The sequence below is a fragment of the Rhinopithecus bieti genome, unplaced genomic scaffold, assembly GCF_001698545.2.
Source record: "Rhinopithecus bieti isolate Rb0 unplaced genomic scaffold, ASM169854v2 scaffold_21201, whole genome shotgun sequence".
Lineage (NCBI taxonomy): Eukaryota > Metazoa > Chordata > Mammalia > Primates > Cercopithecidae > Rhinopithecus > Rhinopithecus bieti.
Genome location: NW_016810610.1, coordinates 1207614 through 1228779, shown reverse-complemented (window position 1 = coordinate 1228779; position 21166 = coordinate 1207614). Strand labels below are relative to the sequence as shown.

Here is a 21166-nt window from a genome sequence, read left to right as displayed (position 1 = left end):
GAAAAGAAAAGAAAATGGAGACAACAAACAAAACCAAAAATTGGTTCTCTGAAAAGACGAAAATTGACAAACCTTTAGTTGGAATGACTGAGGAAAAAAGAAAGATGACTGAAATTACTAAAATCAAAACGAAAGAGGGACATTACTACTGACCTTATAGAAATAAAAAGAATTGAATGAATACTATGAACAATTTAACTTAGAGACAAAATGAACAATTCCTAGAAAGACACAGACTACCAAAACTGACTCAAGAAGAAACAGAAGATCTAAATAGACCTATAACAAGTAGAGATTGAATCAGAATAACAAAAAAGAACAACAACAAAAACCTACCCACAAAGAACAATTCAGTCCCAGGTGGCTACACAGATAAAATTCTTTAAAACAATTAAAGAAGAATTAATACCAATTCTTCACAAATTTTGCTCTTCCCCAAAAGGAACACTTCCCAACTCATTCTACTCATTCCTAGGTATACACCTGAGAGAAATGAAAGCATATGTACACATAAAAACTAGTACGTCAATGTTCACAGAGGCATTATTCATAACAGTCAAATGGCAGAAACAACCCAAATGTCCATCAACTGATGAAGGGGTAAACAAAACATTAAAACGTCATATATCTATATAATGAACTACTATTCAATCATTAAAAATAATGAAGTACTGATACATGCTACAACTTGAATGAAACCTTAAAAACACTATGTTAAATAAAACAAGCTAGATAAAAAGGGGTACTTATTATATAATTCCTTTTATATGGAATGTCCAGAATAGGGAAATATGTAGAGACCAAAAGATTACTTGTTCCCTAGGGCAGGGTTGAGGGAGTACTGTTGGAGGGAAACAAGAAGTGACTACTAATGTGTGCTGCATTTCTTTTTGGGGTGATGGCATGTTCTATAATTGTGGTGGTTGTACAAGTAAAAGTCACTGAACTGTACACTTAAAATAAGTGAACTGTGTGGAAAGTTAATTATATCTCAATAAACCTGTTGAAAGAGACCTAAATCTTACTTTATCGTACACATATACTAATTTTCCTTATTACAAAATTATCTAGAGCAACACTGAGCAATAGAAGTACAAGCCACATGTGGAATTTACACTTTCTAGTAGTCACACTTTAAAAAGTAAAATTCTTTTTACTGCTGGGTGCAGTGGCTCATGCCTGTAATCCCAGCACTTTGGGAGGCCAAGATGGGCAGATCACCTGAGGTCAGGAGTTCAAGACTGGCCTGGCTAACATGGTGAAACCCTGTCTCTACTAAAAATACAAAAGTTAGCCGGGCGTGGTGGCAGATGCCTGTAATCCCAGCTACTCAGGAGGCTGAGGCAGGAGAATAGCTTGAACCTGGGAGATGGAGGTTGCAGTGAGCCAAGATTGCGCCACTGCACCCCAGCCTGGGCAACAAGAGCGAAATCACATCTCAAAAATAAAATAAAATAAAATAAAATAAAAAATAAAAGTAAAAGAAACAGGTGAAATAGTTTATTAAACCCAATATATCCAAAATATTATCATTCCAATATTATCAATCCACGTGAAAAAAATGAGTTGTTTTATTTTTATACTAACTTCTAAGTTACATGTGTATTTTACACTTACAGCACCTCTCAATTTAGACTAGCTACATTTGAAGTGCTCAATAGCTATATGCAGCTGGTGGATGCCATATTAGATAGTGCAGATCTAGAGATAAAATTAAGAAAGAAAAGTCTGTTATACTGATTTTCTATTTAGAAGTATAAAGTTATTGAAATGCTAGCAAAAGAAAGGTGAATCCAATTTTCTCTGGGAAAAAAACAAAAATAAGCTCGTGAAAGGAAAGGCTCTGGTTCCATTCTACCTGTTCAGTCTGAAGTTTCTGGTCACTGAGTGACCTGACTACCAAAATACGGATTCAGCCCGTTATTAAGGCTCCCTCACACTTTACCATTCTAACTTTGGTTTATATGTGGGGGCCCTAGAGCACATAAAAATCAGGATTAAATACAAACTATTTTACAAATACAGTCACCTTCCAATCATGCATCAAGTGAAAACTTGTTTTACCAATTGTTTACTGTTATTTTCGTTATATAACTTTCTGTGAAAGATGAGACAAAATAAAATACTATTAAGGCTAGAATGCTTCTAATCCTTTTCACAGAAGAAAAGCACCTCAAAATAAAGAGCAGCTCAGCTTTGCTATTAGTCTGAATATTCACTTTGTTGATTCACACATCAGAGTTCATTTAAAACTAGAAAGAGGTGGGGCAGTGGCTCATGCCTGTAATCCCAGTACTTTGGGAGGCCAGGATAAGGCAAGTGGATCACCTGAGGTCAGGAGTTCAAGACCAGCCGGGCCAACATGGTGAAACCCTGTCTCTAATAAAAGTACAAAAACTGCTGGGTGTGGTTGGTGGCCGTCTATAATCCCAGGTACTTGGGAGGCTGAGGCAGAAGAATCACTTGAACCCAGGAGTCAAAGATTGCAGTGAGCCGAGATTGTGCCATTGCATTCCACCCTGGATGATGAGAGCAAAACTCTGTCTCAAAGAAAATAAAAAAAAAAAAAAAAAAAAAAAAGAAAGAAAAGGACAGGCTAGGAAAGCCAGTAAGCCAGATGCAATCTAGCCTTCACAACATAGTTTTTAAAAATACTGAGAATGGAACCATACCAAAATATAAACTTAAAAACATCCTAATGTCAGACATAAACTTTTATATTTCTATTGCTTCCTCCCTGTTGGCAAAAACAGTCTAGTTGACTGTCAACTCAAATCGTCTTTTTGCTTATTTTGAACATAACAGAATGTGTTCTACTATATGTAGTACAGCAGTCACACATATAAGAATAAACTTACATAAAAGGAAATACATCAGGCTATGAGTCCTACTTTGTAAAAGAGAATGGTTTAAATGCCACGCAATTCTCTGCATTTAGAGTATGATTTACCTTATAGAACTTCAACTTATACAAAAGTGTTTTTTGTTTTTTTTTTTTGGGACAAGGTCTCACTCTGTCACCCAGGCTGGAGTACAGTGGCATGATCTCAGCTCACTATAGCCTCAGTCTCCCAGGCTCAAGTGGTCCATCCACCTCAGCCTCCTGAATAGCTGAGATTACAGGCGCATGCCACCAGATGCAGCTAATTTTCTGGTTTTTTTTTTTTTTTTGTAGAGACAGGGTTTCACCATGTTGCCCAGGCTGGTCTCAAAGTCCTGGGCTCAAGTAATCCACCCATCTTGGCCTCCCAAAGTGCTAGGATTACAGGCGAGAGCTGCCACAACCAGTTGCCATGAATGTATTTATTTTATTAATTGAAGTATGGTCTTTGAAGATTTTTTTCTTTTTTACCTGTTTAATTGTGTTCATATGCTGCTTCTCTGTTTCTGTTCTTTTTTTTAGTTCTTCTCTTAAATTGTCTTTTTCTGAACAAATGTCTACGAAGAGCTCCTGATGCTTCTTATTTTCTTTAATTAACCTAAATATAAAAAGGGCAGTATATGTAAAACATAATTTAAAATGGAGATAAAATAATATGTAGAATATAATTTGTTTACAGATTAGGGTATAGATATCTATAACTATTCATTATAATGTTAATAAATTAACATTCCTAAATAATCATTTTATAGTGAAACATAATACTTTGCAAAAGATTCTCTGGCTAATTAGGCTATTAACTTTTCCCTAGAAATATGAATATTTCAAATCAAAATATAATCAGATGAACGAAAAGCATACTCTTCCAAATGTATACCTTCGGGTATCTCAATTATGCACCAATCCTGTCAGCACTGACATTCTTCAAATAAGTGGTTCTCAACGACGGGCAATTTTGCCCTTCCAGGCAAATTTGTCTGAAAACATTTTTGGTTGTCATAACAGGGGTAGGGGCTGCTACTGGCATCTAGTGGATGGAGGCCAGGGATGCTGCTAAACATCCTACAACACACAAGACAACTCCAACAACAACAAAGAATCTGGCCCCAAAGCGCAATACTGCTAAAGCTGAAAAGTCCTGCTTCAGATTTTAACACTATTTTAATGATATTCTAATAGTTATAATGTACAGTCAATGTAAAACAGCAAAATCTAGGCAGAAATATCATCTTGAATTCCCCTAGAAAAACAGAAACAAAATCTCAAAAACTGCCTGCGAAGTGCTAAGATACCTAAGAAAGTTAACAGCAAGTACTCGAGGCCTTAGCTGTAACGTGACACTTATTGCACATTTGCTATTGGTTAAATTTAGTTTTAGTTTAAAAAAGTGTATTATTTCATTTAGTATTCAAAATAAGTCTATGAAATTATTACTATCCCTTCTGTTTTACAAATTAAAAAAAAAACTAATTAGGCATGATGGCTCACGCCACGAGTCCCAGGAGAGGCACTTGATCCCAGGAGTTCCAGGCTGCAGTGAGCTCCACTGCACTCCTGCCTGGGCAACAGAGTAAGACCCTTGTCTCTAAAAATAAAATATTAATAGCAAAACAAAACTGAAGCCTAAGACTTGTTCCAGGTCACACAGCTAGTAAGCAGTTGAACTTTGAATTTTGTTTTGGATCCAGGTATAGTTCCAAAGCCCCAGGACTTTCCACCTTCCACTTTGAAGATCACTCATTAACTCAACAAGTACTTACTTGGCATCTATTTTATGTGGGAACTATGTCAGCAAATAGTCCCTGCCCTCGTGGAACTTACATTCATTCTAGGGGATAAAATAAAAATAGACCCTAGATATATAACAAAACGTCAGCTGGTGATTAAGTCCTATTAAGAAAAATAAAGGAGAGCGAAAAGCCAGAGAGTGACTTGAGCTGCTATTTTAGATAAGTAGTCCAGACAGGCTTCTCTGAGAAGACGACAGTTGAGTCTAGGAATATGGTGAGGAAACAATCATACAAATGTTTGGAAAAAAGGCAAATATATGCATGCTTATTCAAGCCTTTTATGACACAGTGGTTTAACTTAGATCATTTATGTGAGGCACACTTAATGTGCTAAAGAAAACTGCTTGACACACAAGAGTCCTGGCCATAGTTCACAAGCGAACAAAAGGGAGGGGGAAGTGAAGAGCAGTAAACACTCAATTTGTTACTTATGTGCCAAATGCATATAACTATTCTTAATTAAGAATTTTGATACTAGCACTTTGGGAGGCCGAGGCGGGCAGATCACAAGGTCAAGAGATCGAGACACCCTGGCAAACATGGTGAAACCCTGTCTCCACTAAAAATACAAAAATAAGCTGGGTATGGTAGCGCGTGCCTGTAGTCCCAGCTACTCGGGAGGCTGAGGCAGGAGAATCGCTTGAACCTGGGAAGCGGAGGTTGCAGTGGGCCGAGATCCACCACTGCACTCCAGCTTGGCAACAGAGCGAGACTCCGTCTGAAAGAAAAAAAAAAAAAAGAATTTTGGGCTGGTCACAGTGGTGCATGCCTGTAATCCTGGCACACTGGGAGGCCAATGTGGGTAAATCGCCTGTGCTCTGGAGCTCCAGACTAGCCTGGGTGACATGGTGAAACCCCATCTCTACAACAAAAAAAAACAACACAAAAGTATTAGCTGAGCATAGCGACGCACACCTGTAGTCCCAGCTACTTGGGATGCTGAGGTGGGAGGACAAATTGAGCACAGGAGGTCGAGGCTGCAGTGAGCTGAGATCACGCCCACTACACTCCAGCTTGGGAGAGAGAGAAAGACCCTATCTCAAAAAAAAAAAAAAAAAAGGACAATTTTGGGCCAGGCGCGGGGGCTCACGCCTGTAATCCCAGAACTTTGGGAGGCTGAGGCGGGTAGATCACTTGAGGTCAGGAGTTTGAGACCAGCCTGGCCAACATGGCGAAACCCTGTCTCTACTAAAAATACAAAAATTAGCTGGGTGTAGTGGTAGGCACCTGTAGTCCCAGCTACTTGGGAGCCTGAGGTGGGAGAACTGCTTGAATCCAGGAGGCAGAGATTGCAGTGAGCTGCGGTTGCGCCACTGCACTCCAACCCGTATGACAAAGCGCAACTCCACCTCAAAAAAAAAAAAAAAAAAAAAAAAAAAAAAAAAAAAAAAAAAAAAAGAATTTGGTTGGAAGCTTAGACTAGTAATATTGATGGGTTCAAAAATCAAGGAACAGAAATAAAGAGAAGAATGGTGCTTGCGAGGGCACAGGGGGTGAGGGAAAAGGGTAGATGTTGGTCAAAGCCTACAGACTTTTCAGTTATAAAATGAGTAAGTCCTGGGGATCTAATATACTCCATGGTGATAACAGTTAATAACATCATATTGTACACTTGAAATTTGTTTAGACAGTAGATCTTAAATGTTCTCACTACACATATAAAGGTAACTGTGATGTGACAGATGTGTTAACTAACTTGATTGTGGTAATCATTTCACAATGTATATCGATTCATCACATTGTACTCTTTAAATATATACAATTTTATCAGTTATATTTCAATAAAGCTGGGGCAAAAATGGGGGAATAGGTGTATACACAAAGATATCTGGAAATAGATGCATTCATGAAAATTTCAAAGAAAGTAAAAGGAAGTTTTCTTCATAGAAAATTAGACGAAAAAAAGTTAAGAAAAAAATCTAGTTGTTTTAGAGCTAACCTGAATCACACAAAATTTTATCTGGAATTTAAAACACTATGTGTATAACCAGAGATTAACCTCAATTTAAAATAACACTTGACATTTGTGTAATGTCCTAATGTCCACAAACAATTCCATCAGGTAAGTACTGTCACAGGTGAAAAAATCTTTCACTCAAAAAGGCTGACTTGGCCAAGACAACAGAGCTGGCAAATGCCAATGGGTATCTTCCAAATACCAGACATCAGAATTATGATTATTCTACTCACTTGTTCTGCCACTGTTCTGACAGGATGAAGCAAAAAAGAGAAACCAGTTTTCCACTCTATTTCTAGTATTTTCAGATACATTTAACAACTTGTAACTGGCTCATTTCTAATAACCGTATTTTAAAAAGCTCTAAAGTCCCACTAACAAAGCTTAGATTTTAACTCTGCATTTGTTAGCATATGGCCTTGAACAAGTTACTTTTTATCTCTCTGTGCTTCAGGTAACTCATCTGTACAATGGGGATAATAATACATGTCACAGAGAGTTCTTGTGAAGAATCCATGTATGTAATATAGCAGGCACATAATTATCAGCATATACATGTTTACCGCTATTATTATTAAATGTAAAACATCTTATAATTTATAAGGTATATTTATAATTTATACATGAAAGTGGCAAAAGTCTAGATCTAAGTAAAGTGGGAAGAGGCATCAGAGATAATCTCAAGAGGAAGGTCTAAAAGATTAGGTACAGACTACAGGAAAATGAGAAAGTTACCCTATAAAATGCAAGAACAGCAGCAGCGCTGATGGTTCAAGTACAAAAGCATATAGTTTATTCACATAATATAGTATTTCAGTAATGAATAGCAATAGCAGGGGGTAGTATTAAGAAGGGCCTTGGAGTACTTGCAAACCCAAGTTCACAGTAGCATTATTAACAACAGTCAAAAAGCAGAAGGAACCCAGATGTCCATTAATGGATGAATAAACAAAATGTGGTATATACATACAATGGAATATTATTCAGCTTTAAAAAGAAATGAAATTCTGGCATGCTATGACACGGATAAATGAGGACATTAGGCTAAGTGAAATAAGCCAGTCATGAAATGACAAGCTTATGATTGTCACCTACATGAGGTATCATGAGTAGTCAAACTCAGCAACAGAAAGTAGAACGGTGGTTGCCAGGGGCTAAGGGCAAGTGGAAATAGTGTTGTTGCTTAACGAATACAGTGTTTCACGTTTGCAAAGTGAAAAAGTTCTGCAGACTGGTTGTCCAACAGTGTGAGTATATAATGACACTACTGAAATGTACACATAAAAATGGTGCTGGTAAATTTTAAACTATCATGACAACAGAACTTCACAAATCCAAAAGTCTAAAAATATATTATTATTTACTGAATGACAATTATTCTGTTCTCTAAATTTTAATTTTTTAAACCAATGAATTTAGAATGGAGATTTTAAGAAAAAGTTTTGGAATGTTATGACTTGTCATTTCCTTTTGAGTTTCTCTTAGTTCTGACAATATTATACTTCTACATTCTTTCGAAAGTGAATTTGAGTTGTCTATAAAAATTTCTAGCACATTTATACATTTACACTATTTAACATATTAGATATTTGAAAAACTCGACATTTGCTCATACATTCAGTAACTATACATTTATTGTTCAACTACTATGTGCGTGATTCTAATGTGGAAGTAAAAATGGACAAAATGGTATTTTCCTTTAAAGAATTCTATCTCAAATCCCTGTGGGGAAAAAAAATAACCTAAAGGTATAAAAAACTTACTTTTAATGATATGTTCCTGCTGCAAATATTTATCTTGCACACACTTTTCAAACAGAACTAATGCATGTTCTCCCTTATTCATTCCATTTGGTACTACTCGATGGTCTGCAAACTCCGTAGATAAGAGCTCAGATTCTATTTCTTCCAACAAATCTTCTGATCCTGAAACGCTCTTTATTTTTGAAATAAACTTCTTGGTGCAGTCTGTATCATAGGGGCTTTCTGAATAAGTCTTTTCATTGGCTGATTCTGGAAATGTAGATGACCTTAATTCCACCAATATTTGTGTTACTTTCTGTTCTGTTTCATTTGTTTTTGAAATCTGTTTAGCAAAATTTCCAGTAGGAAAATCAGCTGTTTGTTCAGAATTTTCTAGGCCCATGTCTGTTTTGGCACAAGAATCCTCACCTCCACCATGATCTGGAATATAATTTTCCTGGGCTTCAATTCGATTATTATGCTCATTAGGTTGACATAAAGTTTTATCAGTGTTTAATGACAATAGTTTGGACTCATTTTCTAATTTGCTGCTTTCATCGCCAGAAAACAAGTTGCATGAGTCTTCCTTTAATTCACGTGTTTTCCCAACATTTTTATCAGAGGAAGCAGAGGCTATGTAGTCTGTCTCTGACATGCTGACTGGCACCAATTCACTTTGTAATTCTTCAAATCTGCTCCTGATCTTCGTTTTACATCTAAGAAATTGAAACATCAAAATTAAAAACCACTTTAAATCAAAACCCCATAAAAGCTTGAACACACTCTGTGATGTAGAATAACTAACACCACAAATTTTATCACTAATAATTCCTTTAAAAGCCTTTCCTTGAGAAAAGAAAAGGACTAGGACAGCTAACCCAAGCTGGCTAGCTACAAGCAGTAAGGCCATTGCAAAGTCTGTCTTTCCTCCCTCAATTCAAACAACTTCATTAATTTATTTCAGTTGTAGTCTGCCATTCTCCAATCATCCCCATAAGATGTTAGGTAAGGAGTAACGCTAGCAACTAGAAGATGAGTGCCAAAGAATGCTAAGAATTCCTTCAGCTCTGTAAAGAAAAAAAGACTACCTCATAAATCTGTAAGAAAACACTGGAGAAATAATACACCAATCAAAGCACGAGGAGAGAAATCACAAACCAAGATAACAAAACAATGCACATTAAAGAAGATAAAAATTTACTAAGAAGGAAACCTAAATAACAAGACACAACTATCTATAGCCCAGAGATCTAGATTTGAGCCATAATGAAGTCAGGGTATGAAGAATCCCTGGTAGAAATTAGTTTTCCATCCAGGCAGGAATTCACGAAGTACCATGGTGATTTTCAAACGTTCTCATCAGGAAAAAAACAATGTCCAGTACAAATAAAATGGAGCCCATATGCACTGCCTAGGTCAATAAAACAACTTTAAAATTAATTTGACAAAGTTAGAATATATATATATACACACACACACATATATACATATATACACATATATATACCCACACACACATATATATGTATCTTTTTTGGGGGGACAGAGTCTCACTATTGTTGCCCGGGCTGGAGTGCAATGGTGAGATCTTGGCTCACTGCAACCTCTGCCTCCCAGGTTCCAGCAATTCTCCTGCCTCAGCCTCCTGAGTAGCTGAGACTACAGGGGCCCAACACTACGCCTGGCTAATTTTTTGTATTTTTAGTAAAAGAGGTCTCAAACTCCTGACATCAGGTGATCCACCTGCCTTGGCCTCCCAAAGTGCTAGGAATACAGGGGTGAGCCACCACATCCAGCCTAGAATATATTTTTATATTGTTTACAGAGGTTACTATTCTAGCCATTTCATGAAAATTAGTCATCTTCAAATATTATCCTACAACATATAATTATAAAATATTTCCACAATCTTGATAAAAAAAAAATTGTTGACTTCTTTTGTCAGGTATCAACAAAGCATGTACAAGGTCATGAGTTACTGAAACCATGTGAGGTTAGATTAAAAAGTGGGCAGATCATAGTTTTGACAGAAATAACAGAGCAATAATTCCAGATGAGAGAGACACTAATGGAAAATACCTCTAGTTTATACACGAGATATAAACTAATGGAAAACTAATGGAGAGATACACTAAATTTTTAAGTAACAAAACGTGCATGGTTACATCAGGCTGGGATAAAGGTGGTTATCAGAGGATGATGAAAAGAGAGACAGAAGACTGGTCAGGTAGACTCCATAGAAGGCTAAGCAGGAGTGAATTTTGTTAAGAACAAATCATGGTAAATCAGAAAAGACTTGTATACTTAATTATAATGCAGAGTTTCTAGCACATAGTGGGTTCTCACATATTTGTTCAATTAAAGCTTGTAAGCACAGAAATGGTAACACTAGTATTTGAGAAACATTATTCTAGGAATCTCAAAAATGGGAGGAATAAGTGTAAGAAAGGAAAAGCAGACCAGATTGTTAAATATGCTAATTTCTAGACTGCCCTCTGAGGCATCAATTAATACAGCCATTGGCCTAAATACTCTACCTCTCTATATAAATGTTTCCAAACAACCAAATTATCATTATCTTGCTGCAGGTATTTTATAACCAAGCCAAAGCACACACTAGTATTAAAGGCTTGGTTTAGACAACACAAAGAAAGGGAGTAAATAAAAGACCTCGTAAGTACTCTGTATTCCAAAATCTAGGACAAAATAAAATAATTCTCAGAGGCACTGCCACCTAAATTACCTCACCCAAAGTAACTCACTTTAAGATATAACTTGTGGGCTGGGTGTGGTGGCTCACACCTGTAATCCCAGCACTTTGGGAGGCCAAGGCAGGCGGATCACGAGGTCAGGAGTTCAAGACCAGCCTGGCCAAGATGGTGAAACTCCCCTGTCTCTACTAAAAACACAAAAATTAGCTGGGTGTGGTGGCAGCTGCCTGTAATCCCAGCTACTCGCAGGACTGAGGCAGAGAACTGCTTGAACCCGGAAGGCAGAGGTTGGTTGCGCCACTGCACTCCAGCCTGGGAGACAGAGCAAGACTGTCTCAAAACAACAAAAAACAAAAACAAAAAACAATTAGCCAGGCATGACAGTGGGTGCCTGTAATCTCAGCTACTCAGGAGGCTGAGGCAGAAGAATTGCTTGAACCCAGGAGGCGGAGGGTGCAGTGGGCCGAGATCACGCCATCGCACTCCAGCCTGGGCAACAGAGTGAGACACTTTGTCTCAAAAACAATTAAAAAAATTAAAAAATAATAAGGAGAAGGAGCACGTCTTTGAGTCAAATTACACCTCCTCATGCCAAGCAGCTGGGAACAGCTTCAACTCTTCTTCAGAGAAAACAATGAGTTTGTGACTTCATTTCTTTTATTTTAATGGCTAGAACCTGTCTTAATTTCTGGAATAAGTTTTTTGTAGTAACCAAAAGTGGCGTAATAGTTACATCAGACCAAGAGATTCTTAAAAGGACTGCACTTCAGAAGGAAGTACAGAGGTTAGGAGTGTTTTACACTATATGACTGGAGACCTAGTAAGGAAAAAATAAAACCATTTCATGTTTATATCCCAGATTTAAGATTCCTCAGTAAACCAGTTGTACTACTTTTCCATTCTTATCTCTCAACACATTCCTGAAATCCTGGCACTTCACTACACTAGCCAAACCAGTCTAACTCAAAGATTCCCCCAATCTGCATATTAACATTTCAATGGCTTTGTTCTCAACTAGAATGTTCTTCCCTTAGGTCTATCTAAAGCCTATGTTTAAAGGACCAATTCTAATGTCACATCTTCCTCCAAATTTTCTCATCACAAGTACAAAAATAGTCTCTCAGGGTAAATTAAAAAACACTGCATTTATATTCATCAAGCACATAGAGCCTTTCTTGTGACCTTTTTGACGAGGCAGCTTTAGCCTTTTAAATGATCTTTGTCCTTGCATGAAGATGGAACTTCACTCTGAACTGAATCAAACTCTTAAGTCTCATGCAATATAATAGTAATAATATATCTAACAAACATGTTCTCTACTACATTAACACGCATTTTTGCAAATGCTCTTCAGTGGTTATAAAAATGAAGGTGGGGCCAACCGGGTTTACACAGTGATCTAGGGAGCAAACAGCATTCAGTGGATGGAAAACAGGTTGTAAGATGACAATGTGCAAGACAGTATAGAACAACAAAAAATGTGTCACCCTGCTGGATACTCATCTAGATTTAAAAAGCTGTTTATTTGGTTACCTAAGCTTACAATCTGTTTTATATATCCTTCTCCTGTAAATTAAGGAAGACTCAGATTAACCTCAAAAGGCAAGTACTTTCTGTAACTTCTCTCGGCAATATGCTCACGACCTTTAGAAAATCATGTAAATTGGCATGTGATAACTACTTAGCTTGCAAGCTGGTTTTTATTTTTTTTATTTTTTTTTATTTTTGTAAAGACAGAGTCTCACTCTGTTGCCAGGCTGAGTGCAGTGGCACCATCGGCTCACTGCAACCTCCGACTCCCTGGTTCAAGTCATTCATCTGCCTCAGCCTCCCAAGTAGCTGAGATTACAGGCACAAGCCACCATGCCCAGCTAATTTTTGTATTTTTAGTAAGATAGGGGGTTTCACCATATAGGCCAGGATGGTCTGTCTCTGGACCTTGTCATCCACCCACCTCGGCCTTCCAAAGTGCTGGGAATACAAGCATGAGCCACTGCACCTGGCCGCTTGCACACCTTCTGATGATGCTCAAATGAATACTGTTTGGCAGCCAAAGGAAAAGGAGGGGGTTAACAATGGTCTATGTGTATACATGCAACAAAGCCATCACCATAAATAGCTGCACAAGAGTGGCAGCAGATCAGGGGAAAAAGCAATGAACTTGATTATGTCCACAGTTAACCAGAAGAAAAACAGTTGGCTGAGTCCTCATGTAGGCCTCCAGTTGACAATACCGATGAAGGCCAATTTGGTTGCTATTCAAGTTTTTTGGGGGGAGAGGGGTATGGGGTAAAAGGGGAGCCGTCATCGAGGCTACTAAGGATAGAATGGCAGGTAGTAGACTAAAGGGGAAGGATGTAAAACAAGACATTCATTTGTAACATTATTTTAAGAAGTGCTGGTACATCAGGGGTGCAGTGTGTAATCCCAACACCTTGGAAGGCTGATGTGGAAGGACTGATTGAGATCAGGAGTTTGAGACCAGCCTAGGCAACATAACAAGACCTCACCTCTACAAAAAAAAAAAAAAAAAAATTTGTTAAAGTTAGCTGGGCATGGTGGCATGTACCTGTAGTCCCAGCTACTCAGAAAGCTGAGGTGGCAAGATCACTTGAGTCCAGGAGTTCAAGGCTGCAATGAGCTATGATGGCACCACTGCACTCCAGCCTGAACAAGAGTGAGAGTAGGTCTCTAAAAAAAAGAAGTGCTTGTACAAAGCAAATTTACACTCATATATATATATATAGTAATTACAATTATAGATTATAATACCTCTTAGCAACTCTTACTCATTAGGAGAAACTGTATTTAATACAGTACAGTCACAAAATTTCTTTTAACGCAAGTACTTTTTCTCCCCTAGAGTTGTTTCTGTTTCTGACACAGTACTACAGGACCAATTCACACTTCGAAATCATTTCAGTGGGTGAGAACTGGTTTCGCTCTTACTGGAGCTCATCAGCTGTAGGCAACTGGTCAAGAAACAACTTTTACTTGCCTTAAAGCCAACCATTACCCACTCTGGAACTTATTTTTAGAACTCACATTTCTACAAAATTATTTCTACACAAGAACCATATAAATGAAAACACTGTCTTTTGGTTCCATTTCCTGTTTTTCTAATTAGCAGTATAAACAACAAAAAATTTAGGTTTATTTGATAAATTGCAAATATTGCCCCTATATATAACATCACTATTGTAAAATCTAAGATTGGTGTTCGAAGTATTTTTCAGACCCTGCATTTTGATGCACCAGCTAGTGCCTGCCACCTGGACCACTAAACTGGCTCAACTGGTCTTGTAACTTGGCACAAGAAGACAGCCTCAACCCCCTGTGAGTCATCCCCGACCCAACCAATTAGCATTCCCCATTCCCTAGCCCCCTGCCCACCAAATTATCCTTAAAAAACTCTAGTCTCCTAATTTTCAGGGAGAATGATTTGAGTAATTAACTTCTTACTATTACTTGACTGGCTCTGCATTTATTAAACCTTCTCTATTGCAATATTGCTATCTCAGTAAACTGCCTCTATCTGTGCAGTAGGCAAGAACCTATGAGGTGATACAACAAACTCACAGACACTCAGTAACAGGTTATCAAACAAACTAGTCTCATACAAAGGTACTAAGAAACACATTTCCAAACTAGATGTTCATTTTTACCAAATACATATTGAGCATCTATTAATATGTGCAAGCACTATTCTAAGTGTTGGGAACATGGCAGTGAATAAAATAGAAATCCTCATTTTATTCTTCGTGTTTTACTGCCAATAAACACTAAAGTATTATGAATTCTACAGTATTTAATGTTACAGTATTTTAACTTTAAGGTTTGCCAGGGCTGCATCAGAAGCTAAGAAAGAAATGCTTAAGTGTTTTAAGTCTATTAAGAGAAATCTGGCTTCATTCACAGACCATAAATTTTTAAATTATAAACTGTAGTACCATTCCTTTTTTTGAGATGGAGTCTCACTCTGTCACCCAGGCTGGAAGGCAGTGGTGCCATCTTGGCTCACTGCAACCTCTGCCTCCTGGATTCCAGCGATTCTCCCGCTCAGCCTCCCGAGTAGCTGGGATTACCGGGGTGTGCCACCACACCCAGTTAATTTCTGTATTTTTAGTAAAGATGGGATTTCACCATGTTGGCCAGGCTCTCTTGAACTCCTGACCTCAAGTGATCCGCCGGCCTCAGCCTCCCAAAGTGCTGGGATTACAGGCATGAGCCACTGCGCCCAGCCCATACCATTCTTAAATAATACCAGCTGTGTACTTCTCAAGTAATATCCATTAAGCAAACTGAACTTGAGACCACTCCTGTTCTTCAATATAACGGCTTACTGTCCTTTGTAGGAAAAGTACCTACATCAAAAGAGCTTTAAAGTATTCTCCAAAAACACCTTGAAAGCAGCATAAACGAAAGAATAACATCTTTCTGACTAGTTCTATCAAGATTTCGATATTGCAATTAATGTCAGAACTAAAATCAAATCAACAAAGTATGCACATAGTTCAACGTAACCTGCTCACAACCCCCAAATAACTGATTTTTGATAAATAATTAACTTTAAAAGACAAACTTTCTGGATAAAGCTAGCTAGCTATTTACTTATTTATGTTTAGAAATAGGGTCTCATTCTGTCACTCAGGCTGGAATGCAGTGGTTCAATCATAGCTCACTGCAGCTTCAAACTTCTGGGCTCAAGCAATCATCCCACTTAAGCCTCCCAAGTACGTAAGACTACAGGTGCATGCCACTTTACCCAGTTAATATTTTTAACTTAGCTTTTTAAAAACAGAATAATAGGATGGAAAAGAACTTGTGTAAGAAACATGAAAATGTTGTTTCATGTGATGAAAACATCTGACACTTAAGTTTCATACAAGGTGAATTTATGCAGATAAAATTCTGCTTTTAAAAGATAAAACCAAGGGGCTATTTCACAAAAAACTGTAAGCTCTACAAAAGGAAGACATGATTTTAAAGTAGTCACATCCTATTAAGCTTTTGGGTAAAATTTAACTTTTTATTTTATTATTAGAGATAGAGTCTTGCTCTGTCACCCAGGTTGGAGTGCAGTCAGAGGTCACTGCAGCCTCAAATTCCTGGGCTCAACTGATCCTCCCACCTCAGCCTCCTAAGAAGCTGGGACTGCAGGTACATGCCGCCAAACCCAGCTAATTTTTAAAAATGTTTTGTAGAGATGGAGTCTTGCTATGTTGCCCAGGGTGACCTCAAACTACTGGCATCAAGCAATCTTTTCATCTTAACCCCCCAAAAGTGCTGGGATTACAGATGTGAGCCACCATGGTTGGCACAAATTTAACTGTAATATACTGAGTTTCCTTTAAGTGAAACACAGCACTAGAATAAGAAAGTTTCCTTTAGTTCACCAGTTTGAAAAGTCTGTTTTATGAGACCACGGTTATTTATCCCTATGGAGGTATGTTTAGCTTTACACCTAAGGCGCAAGGCAAGAACTTTATGATATATGCATTATATCACACACAGACACACGCAAAAGATGTTTTAAAAAAAAAGACTTGAGCAATAGAAGAGGGAAGACCCCCAAATTCCACCAACTCCCAAATAGTACCAAATCCTGTGATAGGAAAACAGGACAAAGAGAAATTATGGTCCATCAAAATTCCATGAAAAAGAGGGTCGGTGGCTACATCATAGTTTACATTATCAAGTTACGCCATATATGTCATATCAGCTCAGTAATTTTACATATCTCCTATAAATACTTTAAAATACTAAAGCAGAAAGTTATCAGAAATAATTGCCCACTAATATAGAAATCTATTTTGAAGACTGCACTTGCACTTCAATGAGTCGAAGAAAACACGAAAAGTATTATCAGCTAATTTTCTTCCAACTCTGAAAACTAATAAAGAAGGTAAAACAAATGGCTCACACCTGTAATCCCAGCACTTTGGGAGGCCGAGATGGGAGGATCAAATGAGGCCAGGAAGTAAGAGACCAGCCTGGGAAACACAGCAAGACCTGGTCTATAAAAAATAATTATATATTTTTTTAATTCAAAAGATTAGCATGGTGGCCTGTGCCTGTTGTCCTAGATACTCAGGAGGCTAAGGCAAGAGGATTGCTTGAGCCCAGGTCAAGGCTACAGTGAATTGTGACCATACCACTATACTCCAGCCTGGGTCAGATTGAGATCTTGTCTCAAAACACTAAACAAAACGAAGGCTAACATCTTTTAAAAAAATTTTTTTCAAGTTATAAGCCTGCATTATATTAAAAAGTTTGGGTTAATGTTTAAATTTTGAAGCCACCTTTGGCCAGGGTTGGTTAATTTGGTGTGCTCTAGTTTATTAAATACATGAACTGATAGTCTACTGTGGGATTATGTAGTTAAGTGTGGTAGACGTTACACAGTCTACATAATCCTACAACTATCAGTTCATGTGTCTTAATGATAGACGAATGTTAATAATAAACTCACAATCCAATCAAAACTATGCTGGGGCTGATTTCCACTTTGTGTCTACTGTCCCTTCACCTCAGTATTTGCCCTTTTTTTTTTTACTTTTAGCCCAAATACATTTTTAAAATCTCAGTAGCTAAGAAAGTTCAAAGAAGTTTGAAACAATAGATTAAATTATCTATGCTCTCACTGCTGCCCCTAAAATGAATACTAAGTATAACATTTGCAATACTGTAAACTCAATGATATGTTTATGAGAAACTGAAGAACCAGCTTTAGTTATTTTAAGGTAGAGATAAAAGAAAAACCTAAGTTTTACTAAATTAAAAAAAAAATTTCAGAGTAAGGATTCTTTCTTTAACACAAAACCGTTGCATGAATTTGAGAAACTAGTGCAGATTACTAGTCCTTCTTCAAAGGGAAAGATTATTTTCTAAATCTCCAAATAAAGCTGCTTTGTGTTTCAACCTACTGTCTCTTCCCTAGAGTCAGTATACTGCAACGCTTTTATCTTCACTCCATGATGTCAGCATAAAGCTGCAAATAGATGTTTCTAAACTGAACATACTAAGCAATCATCATCAGCTATGCTGTCACTGCATAGCATTAAAGAACAACTCTTCAGTTTATGGGTGAAAAAACTAAAAGGTCAGCGTGGTCACTGTGATACACACCAGCCAACCCTTTCCGTTTCCAATAAATAGGACTCAAAAGCCAATGACACACTATGGAATCTCCACTGTTTAAAGAAACCTTAAGTTTATATGCAGTTATTCTGAATTTAACAGGGCCTTTAAAAAAATAAACACAATCCATGAATTTCCAGGGAGAATCTTCAGTAATTATACGTTTGCCTATTATGCTGTAAAAAGAAGTTTTAATTCTTAATACTGAAAGATTCGTGATGTAATATCTTCACTGAATTAAAATAACATGAAAAGACCAAAATAAAACAGAAAATGAACCTGGCCAATCACTACTGTTTTTTATTTGTGTAATGTTGGATAAAGAATTGAAGTTACACAGGGAACAGTGTACATTACACACAGAGATAGTTCAGTTTCACTATCAATCTCTCTAGAACCTGAATCCTTCCCACGAGATGAACACTTAGGTAAATATTAAGGTGTAGTTAGTCGCTGGGAAAGCCACACCCACCTATTTAGCATACCTAAATAGATAATAGCAGATTAATTTCTTCAGAATGACTACCAGCCCACCTCCTGAAACCCTAATTTACTGCACACCTGAGAAGACAACACCCGGCCTATCGTCTTGGAAGAAACAAAAAGCTAGGCATCAAAGGAACATGACACACATGCAGAGAAAACGGCCAAGTACCTGGGACTGCACTGCGTATTTTTACTATATTCTCTCTTCTGATTCCCATAGGTAACAAGATTATCAAGTGAAAGAAGTAGGATTCTAATCCAGATGTTCTGACTCCAAATCCAGGACTTTTTCCTCTAAACAAAATCAAGATGGGAATGTATTAGCTGAAGTTGTTAAACTGTTAACAGCTAAGCAATAATCACACCTGCACTGTTTCCCAAGATTGCTACTTTAGGGACACGGGGAAGGGTTTCTGTTTTGTTTTTACCATTTTTCACTACTGATGGAGACATAAATTTGAAACCCCGTCCTTACAAACCAAGGTTTATGAAATGCCTTGATGTCCTTGAAAGACCACATAAAGAACAGTATCCACACTCCAAACGAATCATTTCTAAGGAACTTAGAGTCACAGTAATGGAAGTGTTTGGAAGAGGGTAACAAGTCATCACAACAGTAAACATAGAACACCCACATATGGTTAACTCGAGACGAGAAGCGAAATCGGCGATTGAGTCTAGGAAAGATTCTCGAGCAGGTGGGGCTTGGTTGCAGTTCACACGCAGCCCAGGCAAAGGGCTCGAATTCGGACGCTCTCGAAGCACAGCCCCACGACCCCGCTGACCCCTTCGCCACCTCCAAGGTCCCGGAACCGAAGGAGGAAGGCAGGGAGAGGAAGGGGCTAGAAACTCGTTCCCCAGCCCTCCCCTTCCTCCACGCCCTCGAAGGAGCCCGGCGGAGAGCCGGTTCGACCTAGCCCTCGCCCTCGCCCCCGCCCTGGGACCTGAGGAAGGAGTGGAAGGTTGGCAGCCTCACGGCACCGAGACCGCGACTCCCCGGTCTGCCCCGAGCGCCCCTCAGACACTCACCCCACTTCTCCAAGCCTCAGGCCACACCCTAACGAGGCTGCTGGAGCTCTGGCTCAGGGGCCAACTTTTCCATAACGGGGTCCGACCAGCCAAGAGTGGGAGGAAAAGACCGCGGTGAGAAACACAGCCGACGCCTCACTCTCTCAGCCGCTGCTTCCCCAAACCCCTGCGGAGCTGACACATCAACAAAGATGGCGGCGACGCTGAAGCCGGCCCGGTTACAGCTGAGGGGGCGGGGGCTCCCTGGAGGAACCAATCAACGCAGCGCGGGCGGGGTGACGCGGCACACCTTGAGGTCCCGGGTAACCTGTCTGCAGTAGGCGGGGCCGGCGGAGCTCACCTCCCACCTCGCCGCCCGGGAGGCCCCGCCCAGCACTCAACCGGACTGGGCACCCACGCCCCCGCGACCTGGAAAGCAGACTCTATTGCTCCTTGGTTTTGTCTTTCCTCTAACGCTCCTTCCGAGTCACGCAGGTTGTTTCTTTCTGCAGGACGCTCTTGTTGGCTATTACTCCTCCTCACCCTTTGGCCTGCATGAGTCAGGGACATAAAGCAATAAAAGAGAATTTGAAATTGGTGGCTTCCCAGCTCTGGTGCGTAAACCTTGCACCTTACGTGGGCGGAATCGGCTGGAGCAGGCTACCTGCCAGGTCGACGATTCAGCCCTGGGGGAGACCTCGGGGGGTTCCGTAAGAGGGCGTTCGTGTCTTCAGCGTGGCGCTGCTACCATTGTTTAATAATAAACTGTCGGTGCCTTCGTCTCTGGCTCCAGACTGAGCGCACTGATGGTAGGAAGTGTCCTCTCGCGGCTGGGTAACCTGGCACGCAGCATGGCAACAAAAAGTGTATTGGGTACAGTTGCCTCGCCGGAGCCAGAGAAGGAAGGTCAGCAGTTCAGTCTCTGGAGGTTTTGCAAACCTCCTCAGTCCGGAGAAACAGTGTTCTTTGGTTTAGGACTTACACACATCTCATGAATGAAAATAGCTAATTCAGACGATTCTGCAATGTAAGAGTTTGTAAAGCAAAACTTACTACTGCTCTGTTAAATTTCTTCCGATACTGTTGGCAAACCCACACGGAGGTGTAATGGCACCTCACTCCTCAAATGAAGGTACTACATTGAAGCACATTTTGAAGTTAAAGTGTCTTGTCACAGAAAATGAATGATTTGACTTTAAAACAAATCGACCAAATCTTCCTAGGGAGACATTAATCCAAGTGGAAAAAACTGAAGAAACCTTAAGCTGTTTTCAGTACTTGTCAGTAATAACATTGGTATTGCTACTTCTGAATATTACTGAATTTATAATTAGTATAAAGTATATATATCTTTGTGAACCAAGTTTTTCACTATAAAAGATACACAAATATAAACCAAAGACATTACATTAAAATTCTGCAATCCTATATTTGAATTTACAAAAATCAGA

The 21166-nt window shown here is 38.9% G+C and overlaps 1 protein-coding gene across 1 annotated transcript in view; it reads right to left on the bottom strand.

Annotated features, from left to right (window-relative positions):
• Positions 1-19867, bottom strand: part of CCDC186 (coiled-coil domain containing 186) — a 53803-nt gene extending 33936 nt beyond the window's left edge. Inside the window, 4 exon segments of the mRNA XM_017892507.1 lie at positions 3353-3479; positions 8388-9086; positions 18877-19001; positions 19737-19867. Of these exon segments, the coding sequence (XP_017747996.1) occupies positions 3353-3479; positions 8388-9025 (765 nt within the window). The 5' untranslated portion in view covers positions 9026-9086; positions 18877-19001; positions 19737-19867.
• Positions 19868-21166: the final 1299 nt, after the last annotated feature.